Below are 14,046 nucleotides of genomic sequence, written 5' to 3' on the forward strand. Positions count from 1 at the left end.
TAAATTCAAAACCAACATCATGCCTACCTATGGCGAAGCTTGCAGGACCCTGATGGGAGCTGTCCCCTGGGGTGGGGGGAGGCAGGTCGTGGCGTGTGGGAGCTTTCTGTCTATCTCCCAGCCCCGCCATGTAGCTGGGGTGGTTCTGCTTTGTAAGTGTTCTTGACCCCGAGCCTCAAGTCCATTTTCCTTCATGTGTCATTTGCTGTGTTTTGCCTTATCATTGGTGTTTCCTTAAAAATAATAAGAGTAATGAGCAGTTATGTATTATTCATCCCAAGTGTACAGATCACGCATTTATCTCGGGCTCCTTTTTTTTTTTTTTTTTTTTCTAGAGCCTGCACTCGACAGCGCATGCTGAGCGGATCATTTGAGGGGCAGCCTGCAAAGGAGAGGTCAATTCTCAGTGTGCAGCATCATATCCGCCAGGAGCGCAGGTAAATACCCCAGGAGACAAAGCTGCCGAGAAAACAAGGAGAGGGGTTTTGCAGGAAATGGTCTCTGTGCACCGCCCCGGTTGGCAGACAGGCGTGCAGGAGGAACTTTGTTCTGTTTGCTGATGGCAACAATGAAACCCACAATCAGATTCAAAGAGTCAAAAAAAAATCTTTCAAAAACCTTTTCCTTGGTGATGGCCAGATTCTTACTTTTAAGATCAGAAGGAAAAATTCTGCAATTTGTGAGATGAGCTCAAAGGCATTTGAATAAACGAAAGCTTTCACTACAAAAAGAAATAATAAGCATTTGTGATGGTATCGGAAAAGTTACTTTATTTTGTTCTTAAAACGGTCATGGCTCAAAAGTCAAAATTTGGTCTTGGATGTATTGACCAGTTGGTTGTGGTTGTTTTAGGTCACTGAGACACGGATCCAACAGCCAGAGGATCAGCAGAGGGAAATCTCTCGAAACCCTGACTCAAGATGTAAGTTCTCAGCAATGCTTTAGAGTTGGGAAGCTTGGTTATGAAAATGCATTTAAATTACAGTTTGGAACATTCTAGCACCTGGGTCCTTCTGTCACATTGACCTGTCTCCATAAGAATTTATACCAGAGGGAATCAGGAAATTCAGGAAGCAAACTGAATGGCCAGTACCAAAGAGTGACCATTAACTGTTCAAAAATACAACATCCCACAAAACACGTCTTCATTAAGATAGCAACCCAAAAGTGACATGTCACTTGCCTTTGACTGACATTAAAGGTATGTAAAGTATTTTATAGAATTGATTTGTATCATTAACTTTAAACTTTTACTAAAATTTCCAAATATTCTGGAATCTCGTTCCAGTGTCTATAACTTCAGGGCTTTACCTACTAGGAAATACAATCTTATTTCTAGAAGAATTTTTCTTTCGAAGACTGAATACTAGTTCCCGAGAATTTCTTTGCTTTAGACTCTAGGTCATCTGTTGATTTATTAACTAACTAAAAAAAAAAAAATTATCAAGTATTGATTATGTGCTGGGCCCTGTGAGGAGAAGTGAGGAGAAGCGGTGGAGAAACAAGACAAAATCCTCTGCCTTCCAGGAAGTTATATCCCAGTAAAAGAGACAAAGACTAAGCAAGGAAACAAATACATCATCATTTCTGGAAGTGTTTTTTTACTTATTTTCCATCATACCTTCACTGCTGTGACAGTTTTGCTCTGCATTATAAAGAAAAATAAAATGATGTAAAGAAATCAAAGGTGTAGATTGGGGGGCAGGGAATGTTCGAGAAGATGGTCAGTGTTCAGGCGTCTGTATTATTAGACCAGAGACCTGAACAAAGAGAAGAAACAAGCCACATGAAAACCCAGGGGAACCCACAGAGGCAGAAGTTTAACCTCTGGGTTAGACTCACCAGCAGCTGTATCAGGCCGAGATTTCTAAGAGACTTGCAAAGCTCATATCAAATAATTATCACTGGTGATGCCCTCATTTTAAAATACAGGTCTTGAGTAGAGTCTAGCTACACTGGCTAAGGAAGCCGAGTCCTGAATGTTCAGAGCCAGGGATGGTATTGGAGAAAGGAGGTCTCGCAGGAGAAAGGCAGCAAGCCTTAGGGTTTTTTGGGTTTTGTTTGTCTTTTTCACCACTTTACCTGTCCTTTCCTCAGTTTCTGGAGTTTCCAGAATAATCCAACTGCTTTCAATTGGTAGAAACTGTGAGAGTAGATTGTCCTAAGTATTCCAAGCACAACTGACAACAGGCGATGAGAACACCTGGTACCATCATCACCCACTTTGCAAGGTTCTAACTGGTGTGCACATCTGTTAACACCATGATTTTTTTTTTTTTTAAGATTTTGTTTGTTTGACAGAGATCACAAGTAGGCAGTGAGGCAGACAGAGAGAGAGGGAAACAGGCTCCCCACTGAGCAGAGAGCCCGATGTGGGACTCGATCCCAGGATCCTGAGATCATGACCTGAGCCGAAGGCAGCAGCTTAACCCACTGAGCCACCCAGGCGCCCAACACCGTGATTTTTAAGCCAGAGTTCTGTCTGGTATGATCTGCCATATTGTTTACATAGAATTGTGATCAGATCCAATGTAGAGCCCATGTATGCATAACCTGGGGGCCAGGCATGTTGTGTGGAGGAAACTTCAAGGAGAAAATTCAGAGAGGCAACACTAGTTCAAAGCACTTTCCTTCAGTGTGATTCCCTAGAAACAGGTAGTCTAAGGAGCCAAACTAGAACGTGGCTTTGAAAATATGTGTTTAAATATACACGGCGAATGGTCCTACCTGCATAGTCTCAATTCCAGAGGCTTAGTTCTTCTTCAAAGATTTTTTCTTCTATTTATTACACAGACATGTAATGAAACAAATCCCCCACCTTCTCCATAGCAAGAGATGATGAGACTCTGCTAATCTCCTAAAAAATAACTCTGGATGTCTTTTTCTGCATAACAGAAGCAATGTAAAATAGAGAGCTTCAACTCTCTCACTCATTCCAAATGATAGAAGATACAGATAAGGAAATTTGAGGCATACTTGTGACAATATCTGTCAGGTTATTTGAGCAACGGCTGTCCATGTCCCAGGGAGTGAGAACCAGAGCTGGGGTCTGCATGATCAGGCCCCCTCCCAGCCCTCTGACCTCAGTGTCCCCTCCCCTGGTGCTTGTCCTCTTGACTCCACCCATGGGGCGTCTTGGCTGTTCCATGGACACACAGCTGTTCCCTGCGCATGAGGACCCACCCCTCCTCTGCAAAAGCACATTGCAGATGCCCCATGGCCTGCAGATCCTTCTCTCGTCTTCGCTCAAATAACAGCTTCTTATTGAGGCCTGCTGTGACTGGCCAAACGTGGAGCCTTCTAGCACTTTCTGTCCCCCCCTTTTTTTTTTACCATAGTCCTAAACATCTTCTAACACCCTCCCATATTGTCATTCAGTTTTTATCTGTCTCCCCTGACTAGATCGTCAGCCCCGGAAGAGGGGGATTTTATCCTTTCTTTTTGCTTTTTTGCCACATCCCCAGCACTACAACAGTGCCTGGCACATAACTGGTCCTCAATAAATATTTTTATGGGGAAAAGATATCCTTTCGAAGGAAAAAAGACTCTGGCTAAGATGACTGTGGTCACTAAAAATATATACATTAAGAAAAAGATATTTATTTACTACCTTACATTACTAAATAAAGATATTTATTTCAGCTTTTCTAAAAACGATCTTTCCGGGCCTTCAAAAAAAATCTTCCACTTTGATATGTATTTTATTGTATTTCTAGCACTCCAATACAGTGAGATATAGAAACGCACAAAGAGAAGACAGTGAAATCAAGATGATCCAGGAAAAAAAGGAGCAAGCAGAAATGAAAAGGTACGGGGCGCTACGGTCTTCGTGGGCTCTTGCTCCGGAATGACAGCCTTTCCCTCAGCCTTCCTGTCTGTGGATGTGCCCTTCCAGGAAAGTGCAGGAAGAGGAGCTGAGAGAGAACCACCCCTACTTCGACAAGCCGCTGTTCATCGTTGGGCGGGAGCACAGGTTCAGGAACTTCTGCCGGGTGGTGGTCCGGGCGCGCTTCAACGCGTGAGTACCTCCCCTCCAGCCGGGGGTTCGACCTGCGTCGCACAAACAGCAGGGGGGGTTGTCACACCGGGAAGAAGGAAACGTGTAATCCTAATGGGGTCATGAGATAAACCTGGGCTAATGAACCACGCTGCTTCTCTCGGCCGAGGGCCCGACCCGGTGCAAGACAAACGAAGGTTGCAAGTCGTTAACATTTATATAAAGCTCACGTTTATGAAACACCAAATGGTCATTTTTATGTGCCGAGTTGAACAGTCACCCAATACGTTTCTGTTGGGGTTACCAACTCCACATTTTGTTTCGGAAATTCTGAACCAAGAGTGGACTGAATGACGTGGGGAAGGTCGTTGCCCACACCTTCTTTCAGACTTGTAGTTTCTTCGTGGTGAAAATACCTCGACTGGATTATTCTGGAATAATGTAAAATACAATGATGTAAAATAGAAGTCAAGCTGACTAGTGCTTCCATTACCAGTTGTTAGGAGAAGAAAGCCCGCCGGCCGGGGTCTCTGTCCCTGCCCACGTAGAAGAGCTCTGTTATGAGGCCATCGGTGTGGTCGACCAGGAGGACACTGCTGTGACAACGCAAGGCAATGTCAGCAGGCAACCAGTGGATGAAATAGAATTTTTGTCCTGCTTAACTTTAGTAAATATCCTGAAGATTGTAAGAGTCTTGGAGGAAGTGTGAAAGCTTTCCATCTAAATAGTTAGGTCTTCCCCAACACTATTATTAACAGTGTATCAGAATCACTATGTGTTACGGGCTGAACTGTGTGTGTCCCTCTACCCCCCAAAATCACATATTGAAACCTTGACCCCTAGTACCTCAGAATGTGCCTTTATTTGGAAGTAGCCTCTTTAAAGAGGTAATTAAATTAAAATGAGGTGATTAAGGTGGGCCCTAATCCACTATGACTGTTGTCCTTATAAGAGGGGGACATTTGGACACAGACACTGACAGAGGGGAGACAAGGTGAAGACATAGGGAGAAGAAGGCCATCTACAAACCAAGGAGGGAGACCTAGACCAGGTCCTTCCCTCACAGCCCCCAGAAGGAACCAACCCCGCCCACACCTTCTGTTCAGACTTCTTGCCTCCAGAGCTGAGAAAAAAAGTTTCTATTGTTTCAGCCACTCGCTCCGTGCTACTTTGTTAAAATAGCCCTAGGAAACTAATACAGTGTGGTAATATTCCAGGACTGAGGACACCTCGGGAACCATCTGGTGTCATTTGTATCCCCCCCTCCTCCAACAGAGGACACTTAGGTCAGCAGCGGTTAAGGGCTTGGAGCAGGGACAGGAGCCAGCTCTTGACTCCCTCTGACCGGCCGTCTAGTGTTCTCTCGGATGTTCTAGCAAGACTCCCACCATTTAAAGCACCTGAGTCATAGTGATTCAAACTTCCCTGAGTTTTCACACAATAAAGAAAGAAGCTGGTAGCTGAGAGTTGCTTTGATCCGTTCCTCAAGTGAGTGTTTCGTCTGGAATTAGCCTGTCGGCTGCCTCCACGCTAACACCTAACGGCTAATTCTCCACCTCATTCAGTGTGGACCTCCTCTCCTTTTGTCACCTCCGCAGCTGACGTGGACCGAGGGAGACTCTCTTGGACTTGGGAGCGCACACACGCAGACCGCCACGGCGTCCCCGAAAGTGAAACTTAGAAGTGGGGGCCCCAAGAAATTCCACACAAATCACTCCACAAGATCACGTTTAAATGCAGGGGCAGAGCTCAATTTAATTTCTGGAGGTTTAATTGAACAATCCTGAACTTTTTTCAAGAACTTTTTGAGGAAAGTTCTTGAAAGGCTAAGGCAGAGATTTTAACGGAGTGTTCTTAAATGGAAGTCAAAGTTTTGTCACAATCGTGTCAGAAACGGTTGACTGGATTCATGAATTCTCAAATCAAGTATTTTGAGAAATTTTAAACTCTACTCTCACAAACATCAAATTCTGATTTTTCTGTCATCTCACGTTCTCTGCCTTGGAAAGTCACACGGTTCCTGGAAATGTAATTGTACAGAGGATGTGAAAGAGATTTTAGGTAGATAAGATGTTTATAAGTACCGTGCTGCCAAGCGAGAGCACACTTGCTCGGTTGCCCAAGTTTGTGCGTGTTGTCTCTTACAGATCTAAAACAGATCCCGTCACAGGAGCCGTGAAGAATACCAAGTACCATCAGCTCTAGTAAGCATCACAAAGCCCGTTTGCCATGCGCTTTCGAAAGTTCCGTGTACTGTTTTATGCTGCATAAAAATGTAAAGATTCTTGTGATTTTCTTGCCATATCATGCCGGGAAATCGACATTGGGGGATTTCGAAATAAATGCCAGTCACACGTATAGAATCACCGAAGGGTTTTCTGTGACCTGCATGGCCTTCCCCGAAGCGCCCCTTCCTCGTTGTGTTTGGTCTTTGGCAGTGATTTACTGGGATTGGTGACTTACCTGGACTGGGTCATGATCATCGTGACCATCTGTTCCTGCATTTCCATGATGTTTGAGTCCCCCTTTCGAAGAGTCATGCACGCCCCGACGTTGCAGGTACGGCTGCCCCATCTCAGCCCACAGCGCAGCAGAAAACTCGGGGCTGCGGGTTTTTCCCTTCCTGGTGACCCGGCTGCCTCTTGCCCATTGCAGATTGCTGAGTACGTGTTTGTGATATTCATGAGCATCGAGCTCAATCTGAAGATTATGGCAGATGGCCTCTTTTTCACTCCAACTGCTGTCATCAGGGACTTTGGTGGAGTCATGGACATATTTATATATCTTGTAAGTCTTTGGTTATTTCCTAAATGTAAGATGTTGTGGCTTTGAAAACTCTCCTGCCTTTTTCAGTACGAGAGAAAGATATGTGAGTTCCAAAGGTTTAGATGTGATTACTGAGTAGTCTACCACTGGCAAATGAAGGGCACGCGTGTAAAAATCTAAATAAGAAACATTCAAAATTTCTATGGATATGGATCACATACGTCAATCACATTCTTGTACACGTAAGGCACACATTAATAAGGCCTATGACAGAAATCTCATTTGCACCCCATAATCCTGTGGCTCCCGTACTAGAACAAACAAGCAAACAAACAAACTCCCCTCTCTCATACAATTGATTGATGAGCACCTCATTGCCAAAAGCAACCAGACATGAGAGGGATTGGACCTTTCTTTCAATTCCTGTATACGAAATACCTGCCTAGACCAGGTGACCGTTCAACTCTTCAGTTAAACTAAACTGGGAAACCAGAGGAAGGGATTCAAAGAAATTTCATTTTTTCCCTATGTCCAAGAAGGCTTAAAGTCAATGTCTTTTCCAACATAACAAGGAGGATCGTGACCACTGTCATGCAGTATCTTTAGATCGTCCATAAAATAGTGAGAATCAGGTCAAGCATGAGGGTTGGTATCCATGATCAAAGGAATTTCAACCTGCATTTCGAGTGTGTAAGTTAAAATAAGGAGCAGAGTTCACTGGGGGTACACACACACACACACACACACACACACACACACACGGTGTGGTCACCCCTATGTCATGCCTGCGAACAGCTGACGACTTTACTTGGGCGCCACTAGCAGCTGTAGATTGGGTTCAGAGCTCAGAGTTCAGAATTGAGAGATCGAATATATACCCAGTGAATGCTTGTCCTGTGGGCCATATGGAATCCCTTGCTCAAGGCCCGTTGTATGCACTTGGCTCTCAGTGTAGATAGTGAAGGATAAATTGTATAAATTCTAGGGATTTTTCCCCTCACCAGGTGAGCTTGATATTCCTCTGCTGGATGCCTCAAAACGTGCCTGCCGAATCGGGAGCTCAGCTTCTAATGGTTCTCCGGTGTCTGAGGCCTCTGCGGATATTCAAACTCGTGCCCCAGATGAGGAAAGTGGTTCGAGAACTTTTCAGCGGCTTCAAGGAAATTTTCTTGGTACGTTATGCTTGCCCGCTGCTTCCGGTTCGCTCAGCTCGGGTCTGGAATGAAGCTAACGAGAGGGCACAGGGAGTGTCGCTGGCGGACAGCTAAGTGTGCAATGTTTATCGCCGGGGGACTGTCAGGGCACTAACAAAACACAGCACACATTCGGAAACTTGACCCATGCGTGCTCTGACTTGTTGGTACGTCTAATTCAATGAACATTTTTAGTGAAAGTATGATGAAAGGAAGAATACAAGAGGTCATATTTGCTAACACTTCCACCCCTAACTTGTGACTTTAATTATTATTCTGGGTTGCAGTTTCCTTATCTAGAAATTAAGGATAAGACTCCACACCATCTACTTCACAAATAGTAGCAGTTAACCCATTTGGGCTCCTTATTTTATTTCGCATGTCCCCGGTTTCTTACAGCATAGATTTTGATCTTTGGAGTGTTAACATAAAATGACTTTAAAAAAAATGTAACATATAGGTATACCGCACTTTAAGTAGCCTCAGGATACAGGAATGAATACTTGAAAATGGGGAGAAAACATTCTTTTTAGTTGGGCAGCCCTGATTGAGGGTCTTCCAAGAGCAATGCTGCAGAAAAAAAAGATGAGTTGGAAGCTCGTTGCTCCCAATCATTACAGAAAGATCCGTGCCTTACAAAGGAGTGATCAAAGGATTCTTTTTATTATTGATGAGTTCTGCTCGTGCACGGAAAACATGAATTAATTTACATAAGCTTATTTTACATCTTGCTTTCTAAAGACCCGCACCTACGGGGAGAGAACAGCTGTGGTTACAGTTGATTCTAGGGTATTTTAAAGACAGGTTGTGAGGTTTCTATAGGTACAGAGTCGCTAATATTTTTTTAAAGACGTGTTTGAAATCCCACATTTTCTTTGTGCTAAAACCACAACGCCGTGGCTTTTCACCCAGCTGGAACTGAAGGAAAAAAGGGTATTACCTGATATGTGTGCATCTTGGAGCTGTGATAGAATTTAGCAAAGAATCTATTTGTGCCTTTCCCCGATGATGTTTCTGTGTGATTTTAGTATATTTAAGGTGTATGTTTAGATGATTTGATTCACCTGGCCCAGATGGGTGATTTTTTTCAGAGTTTTCCCCTTTGCCACTTTTCTCTGCGGAGACCAAGACACCGTCCAGCAGAGGGAGCACCAGTCAATGAACAGACTTGCTTTTTAGGACCCAATGATCTCCCTCCTCTTGGTGCCCTCACGGCTCACAAGAAAGCCAGACCACGGTCCCTCTCTAATTTATGTTCTGCTGATAGAGATAGGAATCCATTTGGAGAAAATGGGGGAAAATCTAATTATTCAAATACTTTTCTTCGGTTTCATTACGGTGTCGATTCCAAAATCAGAAAAACCCAAGTCATGTCAAAAATATTTTCTTACCTGAAAGTCACATGTTTTTATTCCGAAACCCAAAAACTGTTGTTAATTCCCTCCTTTTAGCATTCCAGCGAGGCTAATTGAATGACCCGAGGTGGAAAAGTTAGACGATACCCTGAAAAGACCAAGGCTTTCATACTGAAAAGGCATGTCCCTATCCCTGCTCAAATCAAGCCTACGTTGAATTCCTTACCCAGAGATGTGACATCGCACCAATTATTTTTCAGGTCTCCATCCTTTTGCTGACATTAATGCTTGTTTTTGCAAGCTTTGGAGTTCAGCTTTTTGCGGGAAAACTGGCCAAGTGCAACGATCCCAACATTATTAGAAGGGTAAGATACTGCTTTCTGTCTTTTGGGATTTAAATTGAGGTGATTCACCACCTCTCGGTCAGCACGTGCTGAGGCTACTTTGAGGACCCCTCATGAAACTGAGAATTCTCTTCCCGCCAACTCCTTCTGCTTAAGGCGGGCACGATGTCTCTTCTGGCTAGCACAGGTGTGTGGGATTAAAAGCACACCCCAGATTATTCTACTCTCTCTTGCTGTTCTGGTGTGAGCCTCTGTTGACACCTATGGCGCACCCACCCAAGACTCCAGATGCTTGTAGCTGTGAGTCTCAGACACTCTCCCTTTGGGCCTCCCCTAACTAAATTCTGCCTCTGTTGTCTCAGAAGACTCGTATCAGCAAACAGCACCACAGAAAGGACAAGAGGCAAAGTCTGACTGTCATACCACTGTTCAATGCTTCTCTGCTCCAGCTTTCTCTCCACTGGGAAGTCCAGAATCTTCTCCAGTAAGACAGCTATCAAAGCCCCAAGCTTGACCCCTTCTGCTACTACCCCTTGCTTTATCTTTGTTCAGTCAGTGTTAGTAAGAGGAGGCAGGTCTGGACAAGCCCAGTGTTTCAGCAGCTGAAAGTAATGAAATGAACACGTCGCGTCTTGGGTCAGGTGGATTGCTCTCCTCCAAATGTCCTCTCGGAGACACAAGTTCCTTTTGTCTTCCTTCTTTGTCCACCCTTGGCTGTCTTTGGAGTCTTCTCCATTTAGCTGGCAGATAGGAGCACAGAACTAACTCCATGTTTGAGGGTCACAGGCTGAGCCCTGAGGAACACACCTCACTTCTGGTGGTGTCACTGGTAAGAGCCCGGCCTCCAAGGCCAGATGGGAGTATGTCGTAGGTAACTCAGTGACGTAGCCTGCAGAAAGACAGGACACGTGTGGTTATAATTAGCCATCACTGCCACACTCTGCAACGCCCTTTCTCTTAGGATCCTGCCCTGGGGTACAAATGGATTTAAAGAATGAGCCACAGACTGCTTATGTACAAACAACAAAAGCATTTCCTCTTTCATTCTGGTGAAAGAATGCCTTTCGGCCATTAAAATGCATGTGTCCGAAGGCTGAATAGAACCTACCTATAATACATACTTCTCTCTTTCCAGCAAATATGGCTATCTCATAGAGATTTTTCATTGGTATAAAAATGTCTACATTTTCAAGGCCACCGATCATAAAAATTATTCTTTCTCGAATGGTTGTAAAATACGGGTCACATCTTTGTCCAGTCAAAATACATTATTGATTGTGTTACACCAAGGATTTCAGGAAGGGGCAGGGCAGAAGAGACACACTGGGTGAGGCCCCACCTGCATCGCCAAGGTTCCAGGAACTTCAATAAGCCTGAGAAGACATAACATGGAACATGGCGTAAAGGTCATGGTGAACCAAAGTAGCCAACGAGGGGAGCGATAAAGGGCTGATGCTTTCATCCCCACGCTCGAGTCAGGAAAGCAGGCTTGTTTTAGACTCACACTGAATGGAGGCCAGAAAGATGACAACCTTTCAAGAGGAAGCCCAGAGGACATCTTGCCGGACTCAGTGTCTTAATAATGGCCTAAGTGTATCGTGATTTTACATTATCTACTCGTACACACAACAAGCTAGAGATAGAGGAACAAAGGTTAAATAACTTGCCCAAGTTCACCCCAAAATAAGTGGGGAAGGTATGACTCATGTCTAGGCAGGCTGGTCCCATGGTCCATGCTTTTAACTAAGATGCCAGGACACCTCACCCCGTCAAAGGCGGGCTCTCGCGGGCTCAGAAAGATACCCTGGAAGGAACCATGAGGCCAAATACATCAGGGAGCCTCTCTCTGATCCAGCGCCACACAGCCAATAGGAATAAGGTTGTAGGTGAACGTGTAAAGTTACTGTGAGACGGTAAGTGCAGTATATTTTAACTGACAAAGTGGCTTATGGAAGGGTCAAAACTGTGCCATCTCATACATACCCAGGGAAAAAAACTGGAAAGATATATGCCCAAAGGTCAACTGTGTTTGTCTTTGGGTTATTGTGGGTAAGTTTCTCCATGCCTTTGAAGTTAAAGCAGTATTATTTGTATAAGAGGGCTGTTGTTTTAAGGGATGTCATTGGTAATCCAAAGGGAAATAATGTTGATATTAACTAAACTGTTGGAAATAAGAATGGAAAGGAGGCCCAAGCAGGGCAAGGGAAAGCCATAGATGACTCTGAGATCTTTATGCTGGGGTTGACAATGTACTAGTCCATGGACAAAAATGGGGAAGGTTGGAGGAAACAAGGTTGAAGGTGACTTTAGCAGGTTAAAATTTGAAGTTCCATTGAAATAGCCAAGTGTATACCTATTATACCCAGGAAAAGGGTTTAGGTTCAAAACATGAAAATCACAGCCAAAGAAAGACTCAAAGATAAGACAAAAAGAAGAATAAAGACAGAAAATGAGTGAAAACCTTCTTACTCATGTTTTAAAATCTTCTAAAAACAACGCTATTAGAGATATACCTCACAGACTACACAATTTACCCTTTGGCAGTTGTACAATTTGATAGTTTCTAGCATAGAGTTGCATAAGAGTCAGTCTTAGAACATTTTTATCACCTCAAAATGAAACATTGTCTTTGAACTTTCCCCCCTCTTTCCCCTTGTCCCCCTGATACTCCCATCCTCAAACAACCATGGACCTTCCCGTCCCTGTGAAGCTGCTCACTTTGGACTGGTACGTGCGTGCAGTCACATAACATGGGGTCATTAGTGGCTGGCTTCTTTCATGGAGCACCGGGACTCCAAAGTGCCTTCACATTGTGGCCCATGTCAACCCTTCCTCCCTTTCTAGGGTAGAACAGTATTCCGTGACGGTGCTACACCATGTTTTGTTTATGTTTTCATCCACTGATGAACACTTGGATCGTTTCTACCTTTTGACCATCATAATTAAGCTATTTACAATAATAATGTCATAAACCTTCAGGAACAGGTGTCCATGAAGAGATCTGTGTTCATTTCTCTTGGGTAAAAACCTAGGGGTGGAAATGCTGAGTCCTTCAGTAAAGCTTTGTTCAGTCATTTGAGCACCTGCCACACTATTTTCCAAAGTGGTTGCACCATTTTCCCAACCCTCCAGCAGTGTGTGAGGCATGGGGGGATCAGGGGGATAAGGGAATACAGAGGATTCCAATTTCTGCGCATCCTTGTCGAAGCTCATTATCTGACATTTTGCTTATATACTTCTTAGTGGATGGGAAGTGGTACCCCACTGAGGTTTATGATTTGCATTTCCTGGCTGTCTAATGACACAGAGCATCGTTCAATGTGCGCATCGGCCACTTGTATGTCTTCCTGAGAGGAATGTCTGTTTGGATCCTTTGCCTACTTGCGAATGTTTTTAGGGCAAATTTTCACTGCTCATCTCTGCAGTCCTTGTCCCTGTTTGCTGGGGGGCTGTCCACATCCCTGTTGTCACATAAAAACCTTTCCTATTCTAGGTTAAAAATGTTTATCTTTGATCTTTTAGGAGTTCATTGTCTGACCAGGCTCCCCCTCCTTTTTCTTTTTTTCCCTATTTTAGGAAGATTGTAATGGCATATTCAGAATTAATGTAAGCGTGTCCAAGAACTTAAATTTAAAACTAAGACCCGGAGAGAAAAAGCCTGGATTTTGGGTGCCCCGTGTTTGGTAAGTGTATCTGAAAAGGAGCCTAAAGAATGTTATATTTGTCAGTGTAAGGTTTTGAATCAATACAATATGGCATGAAAAGGAATTTTGCTAGAGGTGCCAAGATGATTTTAGGGAATACAAGGCAAAGCACTGAATTACCACAAGATGCAAACATACAGTAAATGAGCAAGCAAGTGGCACACTGAGTCCTGTGTTGCTTCAAGAAATTAATGGATTATCCTCCCCGTATTTTTCTAATACTTTGAAGTATGTATCTCGGTTCATATGGCATTAGAAATTAGCGAGGCTTAAAAGACAAAGATTTTCTATGAAATTAAAACTAAAATTGTCCTGCATTTATATCTTTAAGGGAGAATCTGATAACCTTGTAACAGTTGTAGAGAAGCCCAGATCATAAAGCTATTTCAATTTCAAAACCCATTTTCATTGAAGGATTTCCATTATGGAAACACTGGAAAGGAGTAATCAGGAACATGATTATATCTCACTTTCTCTTTAAAATTCATTTTTCTTGAAAATGAGTTTTCAAAGCATTTGCATCAAAGCTGGAAATGCCCAGTACCTTCTTTCTCATCCAGTTTACTAATGACCATGAATGAAATCTCTCAGTAGGCTTCGTTGATGAACCGAGTGTCCTGTTAACTTCATTTGTCCTTTTAAGTAGTCATCTATTTTCTTTTTATTTCATTGTACCTTTTAGAATAA

At 43.5% G+C, this 14,046-nt stretch overlaps 1 protein-coding gene across 3 annotated transcripts in view; it reads left to right on the top strand.

Annotated features, from left to right (window-relative positions):
* The window catches only part of NALCN (sodium leak channel, non-selective), a gene marked incomplete at its 5' end in the record, with an annotated part of 290,329 nt that overhangs the window by 243,496 nt on the left and 32,787 nt on the right, over nt 1-14,046 (top strand). For 2 of the 3 annotated variants that reach the window (XM_080799346.1, XM_080799344.1), the window contains 10 exons: nt 336-437; nt 853-922; nt 3,717-3,808; nt 3,896-4,018; nt 6,145-6,201; nt 6,436-6,556; nt 6,653-6,784; nt 7,768-7,935; nt 9,572-9,676; nt 13,232-13,338. In XM_080799346.1, the coding sequence (XP_080655472.1) occupies nt 336-437; nt 853-922; nt 3,717-3,808; nt 3,896-4,018; nt 6,145-6,201; nt 6,436-6,556; nt 6,653-6,784; nt 7,768-7,935; nt 9,572-9,676; nt 13,232-13,338 (1,077 nt within the window). Of the gene's footprint in view, nt 1-257; nt 438-852; nt 923-3,716; nt 3,809-3,895; nt 4,019-6,144; nt 6,202-6,435; nt 6,557-6,652; nt 6,785-7,767; nt 7,936-9,571; nt 9,677-13,231; nt 13,339-14,046 lie in introns of all 3 variants that reach the window. The other variant, XM_080799345.1, reaches the window with a different exon arrangement.

The sequence above is a fragment of the Martes martes genome (assembly GCF_963455335.1).
Source record: "Martes martes genome assembly, chromosome: 3".
Lineage (NCBI taxonomy): Eukaryota > Metazoa > Chordata > Mammalia > Carnivora > Mustelidae > Martes > Martes martes.